Source organism: Tamandua tetradactyla, chromosome 15, assembly GCF_023851605.1.
Source record: "Tamandua tetradactyla isolate mTamTet1 chromosome 15, mTamTet1.pri, whole genome shotgun sequence".
NCBI classification, from domain to species: Eukaryota; Metazoa; Chordata; class Mammalia; order Pilosa; family Myrmecophagidae; genus Tamandua; species Tamandua tetradactyla.
The window spans coordinates 82,490,322-82,517,127 of record NC_135341.1 but is presented as its reverse complement, the minus strand read 5'-3'; the positions used below and the strand labels follow the sequence as shown (position 1 = coordinate 82,517,127).

General features: G+C 36.6%; 1 protein-coding gene across 3 annotated transcripts in view; it reads left to right on the top strand.

The window, feature by feature from the left end:
* The window catches only part of CEP70 (centrosomal protein 70), a 162,087-nt gene that overhangs the window by 123,310 nt on the left and 11,971 nt on the right, over window positions 1-26,806 (top strand). The window contains exons 14-18 of one of the 3 annotated variants that reach the window (XM_077130245.1): window positions 20,195-20,341; window positions 20,511-20,679; window positions 20,855-20,969; window positions 22,012-22,091; window positions 24,686-25,425. In XM_077130245.1, coding sequence (XP_076986360.1) covers window positions 20,195-20,341; window positions 20,511-20,679; window positions 20,855-20,969; window positions 22,012-22,091; window positions 24,686-24,747 — 573 coding nt within the window. In that variant the 3' untranslated portion in view covers window positions 24,748-25,425. Of the gene's footprint in view, window positions 1-20,194; window positions 20,342-20,510; window positions 20,680-20,854; window positions 20,970-22,011; window positions 22,092-22,776; window positions 24,199-24,685; window positions 25,426-26,806 lie in introns of those variants that run through there. The other 2 variants (XM_077130246.1, XM_077130247.1) reach the window with 2 other exon arrangements.

The following is a 26,806-nucleotide window of genomic DNA, read 5'->3' as shown; positions in this document are numbered from 1 at the left end:
CTGATGCATGAGTGCTCAGTTAATATTTGTTAAAAGAATGAAGCAGAATATGTATATCAAGAAAACAAAAAGTGGGATGATAAGAAATTTTTTTTAAAAATTTAATGAAAGCATACTTGTGACTGATGAAAGAATCTTCACATTCAGCCTAATTTCTCCTTCCCTTTTTATATAGGGCTCAAACAGAGCTATATAATAAATAGACATTTCAACTGAGTGACTGTGTCAATTAATATACATATTTTACAGGCCTGAGTTCCTTCAGTCTTGTGTCTCAGAACAGGATGAAATAATTAGTGTTAGTTGTGTAAATAATGGCATTTTCCCAATCATTTCTTGTCAGGGGATTCTCCTAACAAGAGAGCTCAACTGGTTTAGAAAACACCCCAGCGATCCCAAGAGAAAGGAAAAGAGGGAAATGAAAGAATTTAAATAAATGGAGTTATTGATTGTTCAAGGCATTGTATTTGCATCAGAAAATGCAAATACGATTCAGACTAGCTGGAGAGATAAAACATACTCAAAAATAGGAAATTAAATTTAAATAAAAGCTAATCTGGAAGAGAAAGGGATCAGTCTGATCATAGCCCTCAAGAAAAGTTTTACAGTGGTATTGAGTTACTTGCTATTGTGTAGTTTTCTGAGTTGAAAAAGACAAAGAATTGCTTTATGATTAGAATATATTAAGGACCCCCCAAGAGGAAATTAGTAGCACTGCCACTGTAATGACTTGTAGGTTTTAGGCAGTACTTTAGAGATTTACCTTATACCAGAATCAAGATCCAGTTGAAAACTTATGCATGAAGGTCTTTGAAGCTTCATATGAAGTTGTTGATTACTTGAAATGTGGCTAGCACCAATTGAGATATACTGTAATTGTAGAATACATACTGGATTTCAAAGAGTTGGTTTGAAAAAAAGAAAAAAATGTAAAATATTGAAATGATAATGTTGGATTAAATAAAATTTAATAAAGTTAATGTCATCTATTTCTTTTAACCTTTGAAATATGGCTACTAGATAATTTAAAGTTACTGTGGCTTGCATTACACTTTTTGGGACAGTGCTGTTCTCGAGGTCAAGCACCATGCCATACGCTTGATGGATGCTCAGTAATATTTGTTTGTTGATTGATCAGTCTTAGAATTCTAAACTTCCAGTAGTCCCGTCCTTGTGCACAGTTTAAAATAGATTAATACATTTCTAAGACAAAAAATTAAATAGGCTATTATAAAGATTAAGTAGAATTAATTTTACATCAGAAACCTGCCTAGAGATATATTGTCCAAGATTCAACATAGATGAACCTTGAAAACATGCCAAGTGAAAGATGCCAGTCACAAAAGACCACTTACTTTATAATTCCATTTGTAGGAAATGCCCAGAGTAGGCAAATCTGAAGAGACACAAAATAGATTAGAGGTTCCTAGGAATAAGAGGGGAAATGGGAAGTGATTGTGAATGTGTAAGGGGTTTCTTTTGGGGGTGATAAAATATTCTGAAATTAGATAGTAGTGATAGTTGCACATCTCTGAGAATATACTAAAAATTACTGATTCATATACTTGAAGAAGGTGAATTTTATGTTATGTGAATTATATCTCAAAGCTACTATTATAAATATTCAATACAATTTAATATTATTCAACCAGAAAAATAAATGTGCTGGTACATGCTGCAACATGGATGAACCTTTTAAACATTAAGTAAAATAAGACATGCAATAGACAAATATTGTATGATTATGATTCCACTTATAGAAAATATCTAGAATAAGAAAATGCATAGATACAAAAAGTAGAGTACAAGTTACCAGGGGCTGGGGGAAGGGAGAATGGGGAGTTATTGCTTAATGGATACAGAGTTGTTTTTTTTTTCCAAGTTTGGGTAATAGATGGTGATAGCACATTATAATTAATGCCACTGAACTGCAAACTTAAAATTGTACACTTCATGTTGTATATATGTTACCATAAAAAAAATTCAAAAAAATTCAAGACCAAAATATAAAGGACAAGCTCTTCTTCTAGCTTGTATTTTGTCTATTACTATTTCAGAAGGATTACTCTAAAAGTCCAGATTTGGGATGATTAATATATAATGTTTTTTTGTGAGGCATACATTTACCTGAGAACCTAATTTTAACAGATTCTTTCTAAACTGTTAATGGTATGCTTTTATGAATCTGCATTATTGAGATATATTCAAAAGTATACAATCATTTTCTCACAGTATCATCACTTAGTTGTGCAATCATCAACACAATCAATTTTAGACTATTTTCATTGTTCCAATAAAAAAATATCAGATAGACACAAAAAAGGAAAACCCAAAACAGCTCATATTCCTTATCGCCCCCATTATTGACCCCTCCTGGTACTTCTAATGAAAGAACAGTAAGGTGTTACTGTTAACTATAGTCTGTAGCTTACAATAGGTAATTTTTCTCCATATACCACTCTATTTGTTAATTCTTTATGTAAGTGTTGTACATTTGTAGTTCATTCAAGAACTTATTTATTTATATTTGTAGTGTTCATCATTGACATACATGACTCTAAACAACCCCTTTCAACTAAATTCACTTATAATATAGCACTATTACTTGCAACCCGAATAATGAGCTACCATCACCTCTATCCATTCCAGAAACATTTAAGTTGAACCTCATTAATAATTCTGTACATATTAGGTAATCGCTCTGCCTTCTCTAGCTTCTGTCAATCTGCAAGTACCCTATAATTCTACATTTTAAGATTCTAAGTTTATCCATTCTAATTACTTCATATTAGTGAATGTCTGTCCATTTGTGTCACACTTATTTCACTCAACATTACATCCTCAAGGTTCATCCATGTTGCATGCTTCAGGACCTCATTGCTTCTTACTGCTGTATTATATTCCATCATATGTATATACCACATTTTATTTATCCATTCATCTTTTGATGGACACTTAGATTTTTTCCTTCTTTTGGCAATTGTTTATAATGCCACTGTCAACATCAGTGTGCTAATATCTGTTCATGTTCCTGTTTTCACATCTTCTGGGTATATTCTGAGTAGTGGAATTGGCAGGTCATAGGGTAACTCAATATTTAGTGTTCTGAGGAACTGCCAAACTGTGTTTCATAGCATTTATACCATTTTACATTTCCACCAGCAGTGAATAAGTGTTCTGTTTTTTCTACATCTTCTCCAACATTTATAGTTACTCACTTGTTTAATAGCAGCAATTCTTATAGGTGTGAGATGATATCTCATTATGGTTTTGATTTGCAATTTGCATTTGCCTAATAGCTGATGAAGATGAAAATCTTTTCATGTGTTTTTTATCCATTTGTCTATTCATACCTTTTGCCCATTTTATAATGGGGTTGTTTATCCTTTTATCATTGAGTTATAGGTTTTCTTTATGTAATAATACTAGCTATCAAACCCTTATTAGATATATGGTTACCAAATATTCTATCCTATTGAGTTGGCTGCCTCTTTGCCCTTTTGACAAAGTCCTTTGAAGCACAGAAATGTTCAATTTTAAGGAGTTCCCATTTATCTACTTTTTTTTCTTTCATTGCTTATGCTTTGGGTGTAAGGTCTAAGAAGCTACCTCCTATCATTAGCTCTTGAAGATGGTTCTCTTTATTCTCTTCTAGATTTATGGTACAGGATCTTATAATTAGGTCTTTGATCCACCTGGAATTCATTTTTGAATAGGATGTGAGGTAGGGATCCTCTTTCATTCCTTTAGATTTGGATATCCAGCTCTCCCAGCCCCATTTATTGAAGAGACTATTTTGACCCAGTTTAGTGGATTTGGGGGCTTGTCAAAAATTAGTTGACCGGGACTTCTGGAGAAGATGGCGGCTTAGTAAGGTGCGCGCGTCTTAGTTCCTCCTCTAGAACAACTACTAAAAAACTAGAAACAGTACAGAACAGCTCCCAGAGCCATGACAGAGACCGGACACACAATGTACCCAATCTGGAACAGCTGGACTGGCTACGAGACTCTGCTGCGGTGAGGTCCCCGAGCGGCGCGCGCTTCCCCAGGCTGCGGCGGCTGGTGGCCGGCGCCCTTCCCTCCCTCCTTCCCGGTCCGGCTGAGAGACTCGGAGAGACGAGTTCCCCAAGCCACGGCGACTGGCGGCCAGTGCCCCTCACTCACGGGCGGCTTCCCGGGCGGGCTGGGAGCTTCGGATCAGCGGTTCCCCAAGCCACGGCGGCCTGCGCCCCTCCCCCACACGCGGCTTCCTGGGCCGGCTGGGAGCCTTGGATCAGTGGTTCCCCAAGCCTCGGCAGCCAACAACCGGAGCCCCTCCCACACACGCAGCTTCCCGGGCCAGCTGGGAGCCTCGGATCGGCGGTTCCCCAAGCCGCAGCGGCCGGCGACCGGCGCCCCTCCCACACATGTGGCTTCCCGGGCTGGCTGGGAGCCTCGGATCAGTGGTTTCCCAAGCCGCAGCGACCGGCGCCCCCCCCACACACACGCAGCTTCCCAGGCCGGCTGGGAGCCTCAGATCAGCAGTTCCCCAAGCCGCGGCGGCCGCTGGCGACCCTCCCACACGTGGCTTCCCGGGCCGGCTGGGAGCCTTGGATCAGCAGTTCCCCAAGCCACAGCGGCTGTCGACCGGCTCCCCTCCCCCACACACGGCTTCCCGGGCAGGCTGGGAGCCTCGGATCAGCAGTTCCCCAAGCCATGGTGGTTGGCGCCCCTCCCCCACAGGCGACTTCCCAGAGGGAAGGGAAAGTGTCTACAACAGTAGTAGAGACTGAGTCCAATCTAACACCAATAGTGGCATTAATGAACAACTTCTGACTACTAAAAATAGGCCCTCAGCTCAGGCGAAACTGATCAAGGTGGAAGGCGCCTATTGGGCTAACTGAAAAAGAGGAAAGGAGGCGAAACAGAGCCTTCTGCAGCTGTTTCTATGGAGGCTTGGTTGTCTCTGGGCTCAGCGCTGGGATTACACAGGTTGCAACTGCCCCAAACGCAGAAACAGGCTGCTTTCAGGGCTCTCTACCACCTGAACCTTCTCCGCAGGAGGGGTGAAATGCAACTCAGGTGGAATCCCTCTCACAAGGAATTCAGATCCCAGGACTTCACAATTTGAAGCCATTAAAACCAACCTACAACCTTTCCTCTGTCTCCACCACACACCCAGCAGCGAGAGTCTTCCAAAGTTAAAGGAGCCACAACATCTTTTGCTGGTGGGATCCGCAGACAGACAGGCACCACATACTGGGCAGGATAAGAAAAACAGAGCCCAGAGACTTCACAGGAAAGTCTTTCAACCTGCTGGGTCCCACACTCAGGGAAATCTGATTAAATGTCCAGACGCCAACAAAAAATAACAAATCACACCAGGAAAATTGAAGATATGGCCCAGTCAAAGGAACAAACCAATAGCTCAAATGAGATACAGGAGCTGAAACAACTAATTCTGAATATACGAACAGAAATGGAAAACCTCTTCAAAAACCAAATCAATAAATTGAGGGAGGACATGAAGAAGGCATGGGATGAACAAAAAGAAGAAATGGAAAGTCTGAAAAAACAAATCACAGAACTTATGGGAATGAAAGATACAGTAGAAGAGATGAAAAAAACAATGGAAACCTACAATGGTAGATTTCAAGAGACAGAGGTTAGAATTAGTGAACTGGAGGATGGAACATCTGAAATCCAAAAAGAAACAGAACCTATAGGGGAAAGAATGGAAAAATTTGAGCAGGGGCTCAGGGAATTGAATGATAATATGAGCGCACAAATATACATGTTGTGGGTGTCCCAGAAGGAGAAGAGAAGGGAAAAGGAGGAGAAAAACTAATGGAAGAAATTATCACTGAAAATTTCCCAACTCTGTGAAAAACCTAAAACTACAGAACCAAGAAGTGCAGCGCATCCCAAAGAGAATAGATCCAAGTAGGCGTTCTCCAAGACACTTACTAGTTAGAATGTCAGAGGTCAAAGAGAAAGAGAGGATCTTGAAAGCAGCAAGAGAAAAACAATCCATCACATACAAGGGAAGCCCAATAAGATTATGTGTAGATTTCTCAGCAGAAACCATGGAAGCAAGAAGACAGTGGGATGATATATTTAAATTACTGAAAGAGAAAAACTGCCAACCAAGACTTCTATATCCAGAAAAATTGTCCTTCAAAAATGAGGGAGAAATTAAAACATTCTCAGACAAAAAGTCACTGAGAGAATTGGTGACCAAGAGACCAGCTCTGCAAGAAATACTAAAGGGAGCGCTAGAGTCAGATATGAAAAGACAGAAGAGAGAGATATGAAGAGTGTAGAAAGAAGGAAAATCAGATATGATATATATAATACAAAAGGCAAAATGGTAGAGGAAAGTATTACCCAAACAGTAATAACACTAAATGTTAATGGACTGAATTCCCCAATCAAAAGACATAGACTGGCAGAATGAATTAAAAAACAGGATCCTTCTATATGCTGTCTACAGGAAACACATCTTAGACCCAAAGATAAACATAGGTTGAAAGTGAAAGGTTGGGAAAAGATATTTCATGCAAATAACAACCAGAAAAGAACAGGAGTAGCTATACTAATATCCAACAAATTAGACTTCAAATGTAAAACAGTTAAAAGAGACAAAGAAGGATACTATCTACTAATAAAAGGAACAATTAAACAAGAAGACATAACAATCATAAATATTTACGCACCGAATCAGAATGCCCCAAAATACGTGAGGAATACACTGCAAACACTGAAAAGGGAAATAGACACATCTACCATAATAGTTGGAGACTTCAATTCCCCACTGTCATCAATGGACAGAACGTCTAGACAGAGGATCAATAAAGAAACAGAGAATTTGAATAGTACAATAAATGAGCTAGACTTAACAGACATTTATAGGACATTACACCCCACAACAGCAGGATACACCTTTTTCTCAAGTGCTCATGGATCATTCTCAAAGATAGACCATATCTTGGGTCACAAAGCAAGTCTCAACAAATTTAAAAAGATTGAAATCATACACAACACTTTCTCGGATCATAAAGGAATGAAGTTTGAAATAATAGGCAGAGTGCGAGAAAATTCACAAATACGTGGAGGCTCAACAACACACTCTTAAACGAGTGGGTCAAGGAAGAAATTACAAGAGAAATTAGTAAATATCTCGAGGCGAATGAAAATGAAAACACAACATATCAAAAACTACGGGACACAGCAAAGGCAGTGCTAAGAGGGAAATTTATTGCCCTAAATGCCTATATCAGAAAAGAAGAAATGGCAAAAAATCGGGAATTAACTGTCCACTTGGAAGAACTGGAGAAAGAACAGCAAACTAACCCCAAAGCAAGCAAAAGGAAAGAAATAACAAAGATTAGAGCAGAAATAAATGAAATTGAAAACATGAAAACAATAGAGAAAATCAGTAAGACCAGAAGTTGGTTCTATGAGAAAATCAATAAGATTGATGGGCCCTTAGCAAGATTGACAAAAAGAAGAAGAGAGAGGACGCAAATGAATAAGATCAGAAATGGAAGAGGCGACATAACCACTGACCTCACAGAAATAAAGGAGGTAATAACAGGATACTATGAACAACTTTACGCTAATAAATACAACAATGTAGATGAAATGGACAGGTTCCTAGAAAGGCATGAACAACCGACTTTGACTCAAGAAGAAATAGATGACCTCAACAAACCAATCACAAGTAAAGAAATTGAATCAGTCATTCAAAAGCTTCCCAAAAAGAAAAGTCCAGGACCAGACGGCTTCACATGTGAATTCTACCAAACATTCCAGAAAGAATTAGTACCAACTCTGCTCAAACTCTTAAAAAATTGAAGTGGAGGGAAAGCTACCTAATTCATTCTATGAAGCCAACATCACCCTCATACCAAAACCAGGCAAAGATATTACAAAAAAAGAAAACTACAGACCAATCTCTCTAATGAATATAGATGCAAAAATCCTCAACAAAATACTAGCAAATCAAATCCAGCAACACATTAAAAGAATTATGCATCATGACCAAGTAGGATTCATCCCAGGTATGCAAGGATGACTAAACATAAGAAAATCAATTAATGTAATACACCATATCAACAAATCAAAGCAGAAAAATCACATGATCATCTCAGTTGATGCAGAGAAGGCATTTGACAAGATTCAACATCCTTTCCTGTTGGAAACACTTCAAAGGATAGTAATACAAGGGAACTTCCTTAAAATGATAGAGGGAATATATGAAAAACCCACAGCTAATATCATCCTCAATGGGGAAAAATTGAAAACTTTCCCCCTAAGATCAGAAACAAGACAAGGATGTCCATTCTCACCACTATTATTCAACATCATGTTGTAGGTTCTAGCCAGAGCAATTAGACAAGAAAAAGAAATACAAGGCATCAAAATTGGAAAGGAAGAAGTAAAACTATCACTGTTTGCAGACGATATGATACTGTACGTCAAAAACCCAGAAAAATCCACAACAAAACTACTAGAGCTAATAAATGAGTACAGCAAAGTAGCAGGTTACAAGATCAACATTCAAAAATCTGTAGTGTTTCTATACACTAGCAATGAACAAGCTGAGGGGGAAATCAAGAAACGAACTCCAGTTACAATTGCAACTAAAAGAATAAAATACTTAGGAATAAATTTAACTGAAGAGACAAAAGACCTATACAAAGAAAACTACAAAAAACTGTTAAAAGAAATCACAGAAGACCTAAATAGATGGAAGGGCATACCATGTTCATGGATTGGAAGACTAAATATAGTTAAGATGTCAATCCTACCTAAATTGATTTACAGATTCAACGCAATACCAATCAAAATCCCAACAACTTACTTTTCAGAAATAGAAAAACCAATAAGCAAATTTATCTGGAAGGGCAGGGTGCCCCAAATTGCTAAAAGTATCTTGAGGAAAAAAAACGAAGCTGGAGGTCTCACGCTGCCGGACTTTAAGGCATATTATGAAGCCACAGTGGTCAAAACAGCATGGTACTGGCATAAAGATAGATATATCGACCAATGGAATCGAATAGAGTGCTCAGATATAGACCCTCTCATCTATGGACATTTGATCTTTGATAAGGCAGTCAAGCCAACTCACCTGGGACAGAACAGTCTCTTCAATAAATGGTGCCTAGAGAACTGGATAGCCATATGCAAAAGAATGAAAGAGGACCCGTATCTCACACCCTATACAAAAGTTAACTCAAAATGGATCAAAGATCTAAAGATGAGGTGTAAGACCATAAAACAGTTAGAGGAAAATGTAGGGAGATATCTTATGAATCTTACAATTGGAGGCGGTTTTATGGACCTTACACCTAAAGCAAGAGCACTGAAGAAAGAAAGCAATAAATGGGAACTCCTCAAAATTAAACACTTTTGTGCATCAAAGAACTTCATCAAGAAAGTAGAAAGACAGCCTACACGATGGGAGACAATATTTGGAAACGACATATCAGATAAAGGTCTAGTATCCAGAATTTATAAAGAGATTGTTCAACTCAACAACAAAAAGACAGCCAACCCAATTACAAAATGGGAAAAGGACTTGAACAGACACCTCTCAGAAGAGGAAATACAAATGGCCAAAAGGCACATGAAGAGATGCTCAATGTCCCTGGCCATTAGAGAAATGCAAATCAAAACCACAATGAGATATCATCTCACACCCACCAGAATGGCCATTATCAACAAAACAAAAAATGACAAGTGCTGGAGAGGATGTGGAGAAAGAGGCACACTTATCCACTGTTGGTGGGAATGTCAAATGGTGCAACCACTGTGGAAGGCAGTTTGGCAGTTCCTCAAAAAGCTGAATATAGAATTGCCATACGACCCAGCAATACTATTACTAGGTATCTACTCAAAGGACTTAAGGGCAAAGACACAAACAGACATTTGCACACCAATGTTTATAGCAGCGTTATTTACAATTGCAAAGAGATGGAAACAGCCAAAATGTCCATCAACAGAAGAATGGCTAAATAAACTGTGGTATATACATACGATGGAATATTATGCAGCTTTAAGACAGGATAAACTAATGAAGCATGTAATAACATGGATGGACCTAGAGAACATTATGCTGAGTGAGACTAGCCAAAAACTAAAGGACAAATACTGTATGGTCCCACTGATGTGAACCGACATTAGAGAATAAACTTGGAATATGTCATTGGTAACAGAGACCATCAGGAGTTAGAAACAGGGTAAGACAATGGGTAATTGGAGCTGAAGGGATACAGACTGTGCAATAGGACTGGATACAAAAACTCAAAAATGGACAGCACAATACTACCTCATTGTAATGTAATTATGTTAAAACACTGAATGAAGCTGCATCTGAGCTATAGTTTTTTTGTTTTTGTTTTTGTTTTTGTTTTTATTTTTTATATATTTTTGTATTTTTTATTTTTATTTTTTTCTCTATATTATCATTTTATTTCTTTTTCTGTTGTCTTGCTATTTCTTTTTCTAAATCGATGCAAATGTACTAAGAAATGATGATCATACATCTATATGATGATATTAAGAATTACTGATTGCATATGTAGAATGGAATGATTTCTAAATGTTGTTAGTTAATTTTTTTTAATTAATAAAAAAAGAAAAGAAAAAATTAGATCTATGGTCACATAGATCTGAGGGTCTAAATTGATCAATATGTCTATCTTTGTGCTTATACCATGCTTTTTGATCACTGTGGCTTTATAATAACCTTTAAAGTCAGAAAGTGCAAGTTATATCTCACTTCATTCTTTCTTTCTTTCTTTCTTTTTTTTTTTTTTTTTTCGGCTATTTGAGTCCCCTTTCCCTTCCAAATAAATTTGATAACTAACTCTTCCAATTCTTCAAAATAGATTTTGGAATTTTAATTGGTATTGTATTGAATATGTAAATAAATTTGGGTAGAATTGACATCTTAATGACATATGGCCTTCCTATCCATGAACATGGAATGTCTTTCCACCTATTTAGGTTTTTTATTTTTTTTTTTAGCAATATTTTGTAGTTTTCTGTGTACAGGTCCTTCACTTGCTTGGTTAAGTTTATTCCTAGATACTTGATTCTTTTACTTGCTAAATGGATTTTTGTTTCTTAGTTGTCTCCTTGGTTAGCTCATTACTAGTGTATAGAAGCAGTACTGATTCTTTTTTTAATTTTTAAATTTTTTTAGACATAACATACAAACATGAACATTATTACCATGTGATCATTCTATTCTTGGTATATAATCAATAACTCACAATATCCTCACATAGTTGTATATTCACCACCATGATCATTTCTTAGAACATTTGCATCAATTCAGAAGAAGAAAGAAAAAGATAAAAGACAAAAACTCATATATACCATACCCCTTATCCCTCCCTCTCATTGACTGCTAGTATTTCCATCTACCCAATATATTTTAGCCTTTGTTTCTTCTGTTTTTTCTATACCCTTTACCACTCCCTTTCATTAATCACTAGCATTTCAATCTACTAAATTTATTTTAACATTTGTTCCCCCTATTATTTATTTATTTTTAATCCATATGTTTTATTCATCTGGCCATAAGGTAGATAAAAGGAGCGTCAGACACAAGGTTTTCACAATCACACAGTCACATTGCAAAAGCTAAATCATTATACAATCATCTTCAAGAAACATGGCTACTGGAACACAGCTCTACATTTTCAGGCACTTCCCTCCAGCCTCTCTAATATACCTTAACTAAAAGGATGATATCTATATGATGAGTAAGAATAACCTCCAGGATAACCTCTCTACTCTGTTTGAAATCTCTCAACCACTGACACTTTATCTCATTTCTCTCTTCCCCCTTTTGGTCGAGAAGCTTTTCTCAATCCCTTGATGCTAAGTCCCAGCTCATTCTAGGATTTCTGTCTCATGTTGCCTAGAGGATTTACACCCCTGGGAGTCATGTCCCATGTAAAGAGGGGGAGAGCAAGCGCTACTGATTTTTACATGTTAATCCTGCTACCAGTTATTAACTCAAGTAACTTTGTTGTAGATTTCTCAGGGCTTTCTAAATACTAGAATCATATTGCTGCATATAGTGAAAGTTTTACTTCTTCCTTTCTGATTTGAATGCCTTTTATTTCTTTTTCTTGCTTAATTGCTCTAACTAGAGCTTTTAGCACCATGCTGAATAACAGTGGTGACACTGGGCTTCCTTGTCTCATTCCCAGTCTTAGGGGGAAGGTTTTCAGTTTCTTACTGCTAAGTAAAGCCCCATTGCTGTGGGCTTTTCATATATGCCCTTTATCATATTGAGGAAGTTTTCTTTGATTCCTATATTTTGAATGGTTTTTATCCATAAAGGATGCTGAGTCTCAAAGATTAGGGACTCCCAAGTCAGTAGGCCAAACCTTTAATCTTGAGGCTTGCTCTTGTGAAGCTTATATATGTAGCAGAGAAGCTTAGCCTACCTATGGTTATGCCGATGTGTTATTTCCAGAGGACCTCTTTTGTTGCTCAGATGCAGCTTCTCTCTCTCTTACGCCCAACTCTGCAAGTAAAATCCTTACCCTTCCCCGTGCATGAGACAAGACATCCAGGGGTGAAAGTCTCTGGCAATATAAGATAAGACTCCCAGGGATGAGCCTGGCCCTGGCACCATGGGATCTGCAATGCCTTACTGACTAAAAGGGGGGAAAGAATTGTAACAAGTAAGGCATCAGTGCTGATAGTTCAAATAGAGTTGAGAGGTTACTCTGGAGGCTACTCTTACACAGACTTCAGCTAGATGTTGCTATTTCATGGTTTCCTAAATCTCAATCAAAACCATTCCTGCCAACCTTAAACAACACCAAGGGCTTTATCTGAGACTCTACAAAGGTTTGATGCACTATGATTACTTTCTAGAAACCAGCAACTTCCAGATGGGTTTTTAGGCCAGATAAGTCCTGAAACCCAGAGAGACCAGACTCTCCAGAACATCAACTAATTCCATCTCACTAGCCTATATTATTGACAGTCCTTTTCAACACGAGAAAGTTAGAATGCACATAGCCCAGATACCCCTAAAGAGTGATAAAAAGGTGGTGATGGTGGAGTTATACAAAGAAGGTAGGGTTTGACAAATGAGTATGATTGCTGAATCATTATATTGATATTTCTTTTACTCCCCAGTGTCTGGGAGCAGCTAGCAATAAAAACCCAAAAATGTGGAATTGTAACCCATACCAAACTCTGAAATCTGTTCTACAACTAATTGTTGTGATGTGCTTTGAAATTTATTGCTTTTTTCTATGTTATTTTTCACAGTAAAAAAAAAAATTTAATGCAATTTGCAGCAAAAAAAGAAAGAATGCTGAATTTTGTTGAATGTCTTTTCAGTGTTGAGATGATCGTGTGATTTTTCCCTTTTGATTTATTAATGTATTGTATTACATTAATTGATTTTCTTGTGTTAAACCACCCTTGCATGCCTGGAATAAACTTCACTTGGTCATGATGTATAATTCGATTAATATGCGCTTTGATTTGCAAGTATTTTTGTTGAGAATTTTTGCATCTATATTCATTAGAAAGACTGGCCTCTGGTTTTCTTCTCTTGTAGTATCTTGATCAGGTTTTGGTATTAGAGTGATGTTAGCGTCATAGAATGAGCTAGGCAGTGTTGCCTTTTCTTCAATTTTTCAGAAGAGTTTGAACAGAAATGGTGTTAGTTCTTGGACTGTTTGGTAAAATTACCCTGTGAAACCATCTGGCTCTTAGCTTTTCTTTTTTTTTTTTTTGAATTTCTTTTTTTATAGTTTTTTTTTATTAATTAAAAAAAGAATTAACAAAACAATTAGAAATCATTCCATTCTACATGTACAATTAGTAATTCTTAATAACATCACATAGTTGCATATTCATCATTTCTTAGTACATTTGCATCGATTTAGAAAAAGAAATAAAAAGACAACAGAATAAGAATTAAAACATTAATAGAAAGAAAAAAAAAAAAAAACAACAACCCTATACCTCACATGCAGCTTCATTCAGTGTTTTAACATAATTGCATTACAATTGGGTAGTATTGTGCTGTCCATTGCTGAGTTTTTATATCCAGTCCCGTTGTACAGTCTGTATCCCTTCAGCTCCAATTACCCCTTCTCTCTCTTTTTTTTTTTTTTTAATTAACGGAAAAAAAGAAATTAACCCAACATTTAGAAATCATACCATTCTACATATGCAATCAGTAATTCTTAACATCATCACATAGATGCATGATCATCAATTCTTAGTACATTTGCATCGGTTTAGAAGAACTAGCAACATAACCGAAAAAGATATAGAATGTTAATATAGCGACAAAAATAAAAGTAATAATAGTAAAGTCAAACCAAACCAAAACAAAACAAAACAAAAACCAATAGCTCAGATGCAGCTTCATTCAGTGTTTTAACAAGATTACTTTACAATTAGGTATTATTGTGCTGTCCATTTTTGAGTTTTTGTATCTTAGCTTTTCTTTGTAGGAGGTTTTTGATGACTGAATCTCTTTACTTGTGATTGATTTAAGGTCTTCTATTTCTTCTATAGTCATTATATGTTGTTTGTGTGTTTCTCGGAAATTGTTCATTTCCTCTAAGTTGTCTCATTTGTTGCATACAGTTGTTTATTGTATCATTTTATGATTTATTTTTCATTCCTTCTGGGTCCATGGTAATGACCCCCTCTTATTTCTAATTATATTTGCATCTGCTCTCTTTTTGACTTTGTCAGTCTAGCTAAGGGTTTGTCAATCTTGTTCATCTTCTCAAAGAATCAACTTTTAGTTTTATTGATTCTATTGTTTTTTGTTCTCGAATTCATTTATTTCTGCTTTAATCTTATTTATTTTTTTCTTGTGCTTGCTTTTGGGTTAGTTTGCTGCTCTTTCTCTAGTTTCTTCAGTTATTCAGTTACGACTTTGATTTTAGCTTCCTCCCTTTTTAATGTAGGCACTTAGAGCTATTAATTTCCTTCTTAGCACCACTTTCGCTGCAACCTGTATATTTTGTAATATTGCATTCTTGTTTTTATTTGTCTCCAGATATTTACTGATTTCTCTAGCAATTTCTTCTTTGACCCACTTGTTATTTAAAAGTATGTTGTTTAACCTTGATATGCTTGTAAAAGTTCTGATTCTTTGGTGGTTATTGATTTCCAGTGTCTTTATTATGATCAGAGAAAGTGCTTTGAATTTAAAAGTCTTTTAAAATTCAGGGCAAGCCATGGTGGCTCAACAGGCAGAGTTCTCGCCTACCATGCTGGAGACCTGGGTTCAATTCCCAGTGCCTGACCATGCAAAAAAAAAAAAGATTCAATTAACACCTATTTTGTGCCCCAGCAGGTGATCTATCCTGGAGAATGTTCCATGAGCATTTGAGAAAAATGTATATCCTGGTGTTTTGGAGTGCAATGATCTAAATATGTCTGTTAGGTCTAATTCATTTATCATATTGTTTAGGTTCTCTATTTTCTTATTTATCCACTGTGTGGTTGTTCTATTGAAGAGAGTGGTATATTGAAGTCTTCTGCTATTATTGTAGGAACATTTATTGCTCTCTAAAGTTTTGTCATTTTTCGCATGATTGGGTGTATAAACATTTATGATTGTTATTTCTTCTTGATGAAATACCCTTTTATATTGTGTCCTTCCTTTGTTTCTTATGATATCTTTGCATTTAAGGTCTATTTTCTCTGATATTAGTATAGCTACCTCAGCTTTCTTTTGGTTACTACTTGTATGGAATATCTTTTTTCCATCCTGTCACTTTCAGCCTATTTGCATCTTTGGGTTTAAGATGACTCTCTTGTAAATGGCATATAGATGGGTCATATTTTCAAATCTATTCTGTCAGTGTGTATTTTGATTAGAGAGTTCAATACATTAACATTCAAAGTTATTACTGTAAAGGCAGCTCTTGTGTCAACCATCTTATGCTTTGGTTTTTATTTGTCAGATCTATTTTTTCCTCACCATCTTTTTAACCTTTGAGTTACCCTTACTAATACTCTTCAATTCTGTATCCTCCTTTAGACTTTTCTCTCCTGTCTTTTTTTTTTTCCGCCAACAGAACTCTCTTTGTATTTCTTGCAGGGCAGGTCTCTTGTTAACAGATTCTCTCTGCATTTGTTTATCTGTGAAAATTTTAAACTCTCCCTCATTTTTGAAGGTCAGCTTTGCTGGGTAAAGAATTCTTAGCTGGTAACTTTTCTCTTTCAGATTCTTAAATATATCACACCACTGCCTTCTCACCTCCATGGTACCTGATGCCTACTCAGTGCTTGGTCTTATGTGGCTTTTCTTGTATGTGATGAATCACTTTTCTCTTGCTTCTTTCAGGATTATCTGCTTTTCTTCAGCATTTGACAATCTCATTAGTATGTGTCTTGGAGTGGATGTGTTTGGATTTATTCTAATTGGAGTTCGTTGGGCTTCTTTGATTTGCATATTTATATTTTTTATAAAGGTTGGGAAGTTTTCCCCAATTTTCTCCTCTAATAATCTTCTTAGCCCTTTGCTCTTTTCTTCTTCTGGGGCACCAGTGATTCTTACATTTTTGCGTTTCATGTTGTCAATCCTTTCCCTGAGATCCAATTCAAAATTTTCCATCTCGTGTTCTTTTCTACATTCAAATTCAGTTGCTCTGTCTGCTAGTTCACTTATTCTTTCTTCTGCCTTCTCAAATCTGCCACTGTATGTTTCTAGTATATTTTTAATTTGATCTACAATGTCTTTCATTTCCATAAGATCTGCTATTTCTCAATTCTTTCAAATTCTTCTTTTACTCCTCTATTGTCTTCTTTTTTTGTCTTGGTTTTTTTTAAGTCTTTTTCTTTTCTTTCTTTTGATTCTTTTTTTTTATTTTTTATTTCTTCTAGAGTCTTCTTGATATCCTTTATCTATTTAGCCATGTCATTGAAGTTAGATTTATTTGAACATCTTTGATTAGTGTTCCAAATTCTTTGTCTCCACTAGCTGTTTTTTTGTTTGATTTTCTTTTTGCTTTTGCATGGGCAGTCACCGGGAATCAAACCCGGGTCTCCAGCATGGCAGGCAAGAACTCTGCCTGCTGAGCTACCAGGGCCTGCCCTCCAGTAGCTTTTTAATTTGATTATTAGGCTTGGCTATATCTTCCACTTTTTCATGTACTTTGTGATTTTTTGCTGGTTTCTTGGCATTTCATTATCTTGGTAAGATATTTTTTATTTTATTTATTTTATTTTTAAAATATTTTTATTGACAAAACAAAACAACATACAAACATGAACATTCTTAACATATGAGCATTCCATACTTGGTGGTGTACAATCAGTGGCTCACAATATCGTCACATAGTTGTATATACCTCACCATGATCATTTCTTAGAATATTTGCATCACTCCAGAAAAAGAAATTAAAAAAAAAACTCATACATACCATATGCCTTACCCCTCCCTCTCATTCACCACTAGTATTTCCATCTACCCAATATATTTTAACCTTTGTTCCCCCTATTTTTTTTCTATACCCCTTACCACTCCCTTTCATTGACCACTAGTATTTCAAGCTACTCAAGTTATTTTAACATTTGTTTCTCCTAATATTTATTTTTCATTTTTTGCATGGGCGGGCACTGGGAATCGAACCTGGTCTCCGCCATGGCAGGCAAGACCTCTACCTACTGAGCCATCATGGCCCGCCCTATTTATTTAGTTTTAGTACATATTTTTTACTCATCTGTCCATACAATAGATGAAAGGAGTATCAGACACAAGGTTTTCACAATCACACAGTAACACTGAGAAAGCTATATCATTATACAGTCATCTTCAAGAAACATGGCTATTGGAGCACAGCTCTACAGTTTCAGACACTTCCTTCCAGCCTCTCCATTACACCATAAGTAAAAAGGTGATATCTATACAATGCATAAGAAAAACCTCCAGGATAACCCTCAGCTCTGTTTGAAATCTCTCAGCCACTGACACTTTATTTTGTTTCATTTCTCTTTTCCCCGTTTTGGTCGAGAAGGTTTTCTCAGTCCCTTGATGCTCAGTTTCAGCTCGTTCTAGGATTTCTGTCCCCCATTGCCAGGGAGGTCCACACCCCTGGGAGTCATGTCCCACGTAGAGACGGGGAGGGCAGTGAATTTGCTTGTCTGTTGGCTGAGAGAGAGAGGCCACATCTGAGCAACAAAACAGGTTCTCTGGGGTGACTCTTAGACTTAATTTTAAGTAGGCTTAGCCTATCCTTTGTGGGGATAAGTTTCGTATGAACAGGCCCCAAGATTGAGGGCTTGGCTGATTGATTTGGTTGTCCCCACTGCTTACAAGAATATTAGGAATTGTCCAAATGGGGCAGTTGAATTTTCCCCCTTTCTCACTATTCCCCCAAGGGGACTTTGCAAATACTTCTTTATTCACTGTTCAAATCACTCTAGGATTTATTGAGGCATCACACTGGACAAACTTACAAAATCTCATGCCTTATTCAAGGTTCTATGTACTTATGGTGTTCGATTAACCTGTCCATATAACCTATATTAAGAAATGCACTAGTCCAGCTATAAATTTTGTACCAAATAAACAGTTTTTGCTTTAGTCTCACATAGAAGTTGAAGTTTTAAAATATGAGCCATCATCTATTTTCAACACCCTGCAATATTTACATTCCTTTGTTCTTCCTTCTGCAAAAACATTTTTTTAATTTGTACGTTTAGTCACCATCATTGTCCACTCTAGGCATTCTTAGATTATGCCATCTCAGTCTTGATCCTCTATCTTTCCTTCTGGTTTCACTTGTGCCCTCAGCCCTGCTCCCTCTAATCCTTCTCATATTCAGCTTCATTCAGTGTACTTAGATTATTGTACTACAATTAGGTAGTATTGTGCTATCCATTTCTGAATTTTTAGTCAGTCCTGTTACACAATCTGTTGATAAAGTTATTTTGGAAGTCGATTTTCCTTGGTTGTCTGAGATTTTGTAGTTGCTTGGGTTTGCACTGAAGGTCTCCTTTGGCACTTGACTTGTAAATCATTCCAAGCTGGGGCCTCAAGCAGGGGGAACAACCCTTTCAGAAGTCTGTTAGGGGCCTGACAGAAGAGCAGTTTGCAGACTGTGTTTCCAGTCTTCCAGCAGATGGCGGTCCTGGGCCACCTCCTCCCCACAACCCTGCCTCTTCCTGACTGTGGCTGCCCACTAGGGAGGGACCGACCAGGCAACAGTCCAGTCAAATTTGCAGACTTCCATGCACACTGGCAGTTGCTGGCTCTAGGTGCTGACGGTGGGCAGTGTGCAGATTAGTCAAGACCCCACGTGTGGGTACCATGGGTCTGGTAATTCCCAGGTCCTGTATGGAAAGACTTAGGGCTGCAAGACTGAGAGGTTCAACTTCCCAGCCGACCAGGGGTATACTGCTTTTCACTGACCGGCAAGCCAGGGGCTGGTGTGTACCCACAGTCCTCAGGGTGGGGGCAGGGTGCCGGGCATTGCAGTGCAGCTCCCTCCTTCGCACCCTCCTCTCCACTCGTGCATGCCGTGAGCACTCTGGGCCTCTGTGAAGAGATGATGGAAGCAGCTAGACCTAGAGTGTCTCTCACTGCACTGCTCTGCACCCCCCTCTCCTCCCATTCTCCTCCCAAACCAGGTGCCCACAACAGCGTGCCTCAGGCGTGGGGGGTAGGCGCTGGGCACCACATCAAGGTCTCTGCGTATGGACTAAATGAGTCTGCTGGTTCCTGGATTCCCATGCAGAAACTCAAGGCTGCAGGACTAAGAGGGTTGACCTCCACTGCAGTGGAATTGGGAGTGCACTGCTCCTTAGCTGCCTGATGTGGCCTCTGCGTACCAGCAGGCCCCAAGAGTGGTTGTGACTGAGTATACCCACCCCAGCTTCCCAGTTGTAGTTTCTCCATATCTTCATCCAGGTCTTCCCTGTGTAATGCAGAGGTCCTTCTCGGATCACCTAAACCCCAGAACTGCTGTTCCAATCTTTTTCTACCTTTTCTCTAGTTGTTCCATATTGAAGGAGTGAGTTCTGCCTCTCCTATTCCACCATCTTCCCGCAAGTGGTAATGGTATTTTATTTAAATGATAATAATGACTATTATGTTATTTTTTTAAAAACTTGCCAGGAGGATTATAGTTTATTAGCATTGTTGTGGATACTTTTAAAAAATCAATAACAGCATGTAGTTTCTTTTGTTATAAAGGATTTGTATAAGTCCCTGAAAATACTATCTGCTGAAGTGGTGCCTTGGCATAATTTAAAGAAGCAGGATGAAAATGAAGGTATCAAAGTTGAAGACCTTTTGTTTATAGTAGATACCATGTTGGAAGAAGTTGAAAATAAGGAAAAGGTAATCTCAATATTTTTTTTTAATTTTAATTAATCTTATTTTTAAATCTTCTATTTAATATGGCTGCCCATATTTGTTGAGGGCTCTATTTCTCTTAAAAGTTTTTATCAAAGATTTGGATTCTTTTAAGAAGTAAGCTATTTTCTTTCTCACCTTCTCTTTTCATCAGGACAGAAATATGCCAGACTTTCAAACTTTGCAAGGTATTGTTTCCCATTTCCAAAAGTTGTTTGATGTGCCTTCTTTGAATGGAGTCTATCCTCGAATGAATGAAGTTTATACTAGGCTTGGAGAAATGAGCAATGCTGTGAGAAATCTTCAAGAACTCTTAGAACTAGGTAATGAACTTTTTTCTTTCTCCCCATTTAAAAGTTATTCATAGTACATAAATTAAAAGTAGGTAAAATGTTTAAACATAAAATAAAGTGAAGATAATTGAAGCATGAATGTTTGATGTAATGATTTTGAAATTTCTCTTTTAAAATATCTTGTCCTTTTATTTCTTTTATGCAGACAGTTCAACCTCATTGTATGTGCTGGTAAACACAGTTGGAAAATTGTGTAGGTTGGTTAACGAGGGTGTGAATGAACAGGTTAAGCAGGTATTGGGACCTGAAGACCTCCAAAGGTATTTATTTTAAAAGTTTACAGTGTCACTCAAAGTGCTTGGAAATTGAACACTTTCAAAACTTCATAAGTTATTTACCTTCTCTATCTGGAATAGCACTTTTTAAATAATTTGACAACTAAAATAATATCACATCCTTAAGGATGGAGAGAATGCCAGGTATTTTCAAGATAGCTTGTAGGGTCTATAGATGTACATAGGGCAGGTGAGGAAATCTTCAGTGGGTTTTTTGTTTTTGCTATAAGCCTATAACCAGGAAAAATTACATAGAAATTCAAACCTTGTTAGAAACTTCATGTGAGTTCAGATTACATGAACAAGTCCTGTTTTATGATGCTACCGTAGACCACTGAATAGTTGCTAGTAATATATTAATAATTTGATTAGAAGATAAATGTTCAGGCTTTTTAAACGGGCAGACATCTCTGACATAAAAACTGATTTAAAAAAAAAAAAAAATATATATATATATATAAGCATTGTAGTTTCCCCTAAAATTTCATACTGCAATTTATGAAAAGGGAAGCACACACATATGTTCACATATTCCATATGTTCTACAAGTTTTCTGAGAAGAACTCTTAACCTGATCTGATACTTGAGTTTTCTGATAAATGATTGATGCTTTATTTTAAAAGGACCGTATACCTTACTCTTGTTTTTACTTCCCACAATTTTACTGACAACTGACATTTTTCTTAGGGTTTCATGGAATACTGGGTATAAAAGCCAATTATTTCTAGAAAATGCTATAAAATTATGATCTCTTTGAAAAGCCTAGTACTAAATGGAAATTTCCCATGTTAGAAAGTTATACATATTTAACTTTGGATCAAATGTCTGAACTGATACTATGAGATGCTCTTCTTTGGAAATTGACATAAAATCAACAAAGAACTAAAAATGGAATGAAAATTGTTCATTAGGTTTATATTTAAATTATCAAAACCGTTTCTTGACATTTTGAAAATCTTTTATTTGCAATCTGATGCAAGAAAACTAAGTTGGAAATTCAGTGTAAGCTGTGCTCTTTTTTTTACAGCATTATCAACAAATTGGAAGAACATGAAGAATTTTTTCCAGCATTTCAGGCATTTACTAATGATCTGCTTGAAATCTTAGGTAAGATCTCTGTTGGTGTTGGTTACATTTAGAAAGTCTTAAGATGTCAGTTATTTGAGAAAAGAGTGTTTCTTTGTCATTGTATTGGTTTTTTACCTAGAGTATTTGGTAGAAAGTGTTTGGAAACCACTAACAGTTCTGAAAATACACTCCTAACTAGCAGTTAAAGTTGCTTGGGTTTAATCTACGGAGCATAGAGGCATAAACTTTTAAGGAATTAGGGATGATTTTTTGGGGGGATCGTATCATGAGAAATGGGCTTACTTTGGACAGGTCCTGTTTAACTCTGACTCTGTCATTGCCTAAAGAGGAATCTTGATCTTAAAAGATTGTGTGTGTGTGTGTGTGTGTGTTTAGAGATTTTGTGTACCTATTGTGTTACAATTAAAGTATACATTTAAAATTTCCTTCTCAAGTGATATGAACTAGTGTAACATAGTAAACATCTGTAGAAAGGGAAAGTATAAAGTATTACATTGATGCTTTTGGTCAAGCAGAGGGCTTCCATAGAGTAGTATTTCTTAAAGGGAAAAACTTATACTTTGCTTAGGGATCATTGGCAAAATAGAAACCCTAAGTCTGTTATTTTAAATATGATTATAGATGATTGTCAATTTGATTTATTTTACTATTTAAAAAAATTGAAATGATTTATTCACTAATGAATTATTTTTTTTCTATGTAGTTCATTTGAAAGATCTTTCTTCTTGAAGAATGACTCTTTGACATAGGAAATTAAATTAGAAGAGCAAATGAATGAGGATTGGTAGTCAAATAAGGGAATGAGGAAATTACAGCTTAGTAAGAAGAGGAATAAATGAAAGATTTGATTGGAGTATATTGCCTAGTGAACATAAAGGGAGTTTTGTAGCCAGTTTTATATAGGCTGTGGAAGCAAAGGAAAGTCGGTAGGTGAACATGCTTTGGGCACATTAATATGTTTCAAAAGATCATAGTGAGTGGAAAGGTAATTTGAAAGTTGAAGTTAACCAGAGGCATGAAATTGTGTTTAGAATGGCCTAGTTTCATACAATTAGGTGATTCTACTTTCCTTGGGATGGCCATTAACTTTAACAGTGAAGTTCTCATCTTTAATAAATATTTGGCACATTAATAAAGCATTTAAGTAGGAGTCTACTTCAGAATCCTTCTATAGAAGTTTCCTCTCAGATATTACAACACTCAGCATGGTTCAGAAGGAATCATGTGCTTCAAAAAAGTCAAGTAACCTGTATTTTGGTCACAGTTGAGATTCTGAAGTATTATGTATTTAGCACTGGGAAAGTTAAATCCATTTTGGCAAACAGGACTATATTAAGCATCTACTACTACAGAATAGTGCAATGAATACCAGATATGGAGAAGACTGCCTTTATTTTTAGATTTAAAAAAAAAATCTTGTTCTCATATAGGTAGTGTTGGTTAGCTGAGAAAATTCCCATATTAGCCAAAGTCCTTCTATGTGAGGTTGTGAGGTTCATTTGTAAGGGTGATTTCTCATTTGGTGAAGAAGCAGGTAGGGGAGAGAACTTGATTTTACACCACACTACAACATTAAGTGTGAACCAAGTTGTCTGTTGCAGGTGTGCTTACATTGTTTCCTTTCCTAAATCTTGATGCTTTGTAAGTGGATCCAGACAAGTATTCTGATTAAAGTCAAGAGCTTAAAGAACTAACTAAATGAGACCAGTTCATGTGTTTAGGTTAAAGGACAAAAAAACAAAATCCAGCTAAACAATGGAGGGAGAGAGATGTAATCCAAGGAAACACTATTCATGGTTTAGCAGAATAAGCGAGAAAAAAAGTGGTGGGTATTTAGAGAATCTGCCACTTACGTTTTGTAGGGTTGGGCTCTAAACACTGAGAGAACGGGTCTTGTTACCTCAGTGGCCAGGACTGCTTAGAGACTGAATTCACATTTAAGCTGGTTGGAACAGGATAGTTTTAGGAAGAGAAATCAAATTCAGCAAGAATCTGAAAGACAAGAACCTGAATTGGTTCATCTCTTAAACTGAGCCAGGCTAAGCTCTATAATACATTGCACTTGTGGTTTGTTTTCTGAAGTGCCTCACACCTGTTCTTAGATAAAGTTTCATCCTAAAAGGTAGACCTTAGAGTGACCCTGTTAATGAGAAATCTTTCCAAGATAATTAAAAAGAATAGGACTGTGTTCTCTGAGAAGAAATCTCCAAGTCCTCAGATGAGGCCCTGGGAAAGAGGCAGCCTCAACCTGGGATTTCACCATATAGACTCACTCACGTAACTTTACAGATGTAAAGAGGCACTAACATAATGTACATTAATATAGACAGGTAGATTTGTTAATGAGAGCACGCTACTACTGAGGTTAATACAAAGTCCGAGGATGCTTGTAGGTTTGTGATAGTTTTTCAAACAGTTGCCCTTGACATGTCTCTCTGAATCTGAGAAACTCTCACAAGACACTATTGGAGCAAAACTTAAGTGCACAAAAGCACCAATATTGTTGCCTTGGTTATAGAGTTTTCATTTCATATGAGCCTATCATTAGGTTGGTATTTCTGGCTACTTTTCCTAAGGCATTTTCTTTTGTTATTTTTGTTTTTGTATTACAGAAATTGATGACTTGGATGCCATTGTACCTGCAGTAAAGAAATTAAAAGTACTTTCATACTGAAAACAAATCAAATCATTTTTACTGGGTAAATCGCATTCCTAGACATTCTAAATATTTTATATGACTGATCTTGAGACAAGGATTATACAGTGTATTTATTTACTTGCAGTATTCATCCCCTTCTACAGCATTGGGTCCTTCTCTATCCATTTAATTTTTGTTAACTTTTGAGATTCAGTGATACAATGAACATTTGCAATTTCATTGAACTTTAAATCCCTTAATCATTTCTTAAGCATGTCTTTTGTGCTTAAAATTTAAGGTTTTTTAAATAAAGTAGGGCATGTGGGTAAAAGAGAAAGTCAGGGAACGATATTGTAACAGAAAGGTTGCATTTAAGTTTAGGTTTTAGTGACTGTGGTTCCGGGAGAATAGGAATGCCAGTGGCCCTCTTGAGTCTAGCCAGTAGGAAGCTTTTACTTTCCTTGCAAGTACTAAATGGCATGTTCTATTAAGATATTCTTCGTGGCAGTTTCTGTTTCAAAGCAGAAAGACGAAAAAGAAGGGAATTTTTTGTTTTACCATTTTGTTAGGGTAGGAAATGAATCATGCAGTAAAACAGATGAGTAGCTAGAAGTACCTCATTAAAAAAAGGTATCTTTTTTTTGTGGTCTTGATTGTAATACACTTTTTATAAGGACATAAGAATTCAAATAAAATTTTGTAAAGATTTCCAAATGTAAGTGTCCTCAATGACTTATTTGTATTACAAATAATGAGTCAGATTCTCTTCCTAGGATGAGCCTTCTTGGGAACTGCTGCATTTTTACATGAGAGTAATTTTCTTGCTACCTGATGCGTAGTCTCTATAATCAGTCTGATTTTTTTTAAGGGACCAGTGTTCTGCCTAACATCTGTGAGTACTAACCACTTTGGGCTGTCTCCCACCTTTTATAAGTAACAAGCCTAAGAAGGCTTCTCAGTATTCTTGTTGGCTAGAATATAGAATATTGTAAAACATTTCCAGAAAGCACCATAGGATGGAGAGAGTAGGTATCAGTGGACAATCATCCAGAACCTAGTTGCTGTAACATTAGGCTAAGGGATAAGGCCAGACAATAGTATAGATTTCTTCCAGATTTAAAATTCTTGGTGTTTTTTGTTTGTTGTTTGTTAGCCTACAATTACATTTCTAATCACTAGTCTACAATTTGTGGAGGAATATGTGTCTTTGAGGGCTGGCAGGAAAAAGTATTTGGGTATTCAAAAATGTAAATATTCTGAATTTATTAGGTTATTCCTAGATACTACTATGAAACAATTTGGATGTCTTACAACATTTGAAAGGAAGAAATGTAATTAAACACTTTAAAGCTAATTTTTGACACCAGCTTAAGAGCCTGTGGTTAGCTGCTACTTTAAAACATAGGTTTTCAGACTGTTCCTAAGAGGACTAAGGGTTTCTTAAGGGCCCACTAAGAGGGACACTGTGAGGGACACTGACACCTGTAGGAAGGGATTTAGGCCCGGCCCCCATCAAATTCACTTTTATCCTATTCTAATTAGTTAAAAGATAAATAAATAAGTACTGTAACTATTGCTTAGCTCTTGATATTTTTTTACAGTCTTATTGAGATATAATTGACCTATAATAAACTGTACGTATTTAAAGTGTACAATTTGATAAGTTCCTAAATATGTATATACCCATGAAACCATCACCACACTCAAAATAATAAACATACCCATCACTCCAAAAGTTTTCTCTTTGCCCTTGGTAATTCCTCCCCACACGTATCATTCCTAGGCAGCATCTAATCTGCTTCCCATCATGATAGATTAGTTTACATTTTATAGAATTTTATATAATTGGAATCAAACTTGTCCTCTCTTTTTCCTGGTACCTTTTACTCACTGTAATTCAAGCTTTTTCACATATTGTTGTATATATTAACAGTTCATTCTTTTTTATTGCTGCATGGTATTCCAAGTATGTTTTTAGCATGATTTGTTTATCCATTCACCTATTTGAGTTTTCACTTTTTAGTATTACAGATAAAATTGCTGTGAACATTCACATACAAGTCTTTGTGTGGACATATGCCTGCTATCCAGTGTC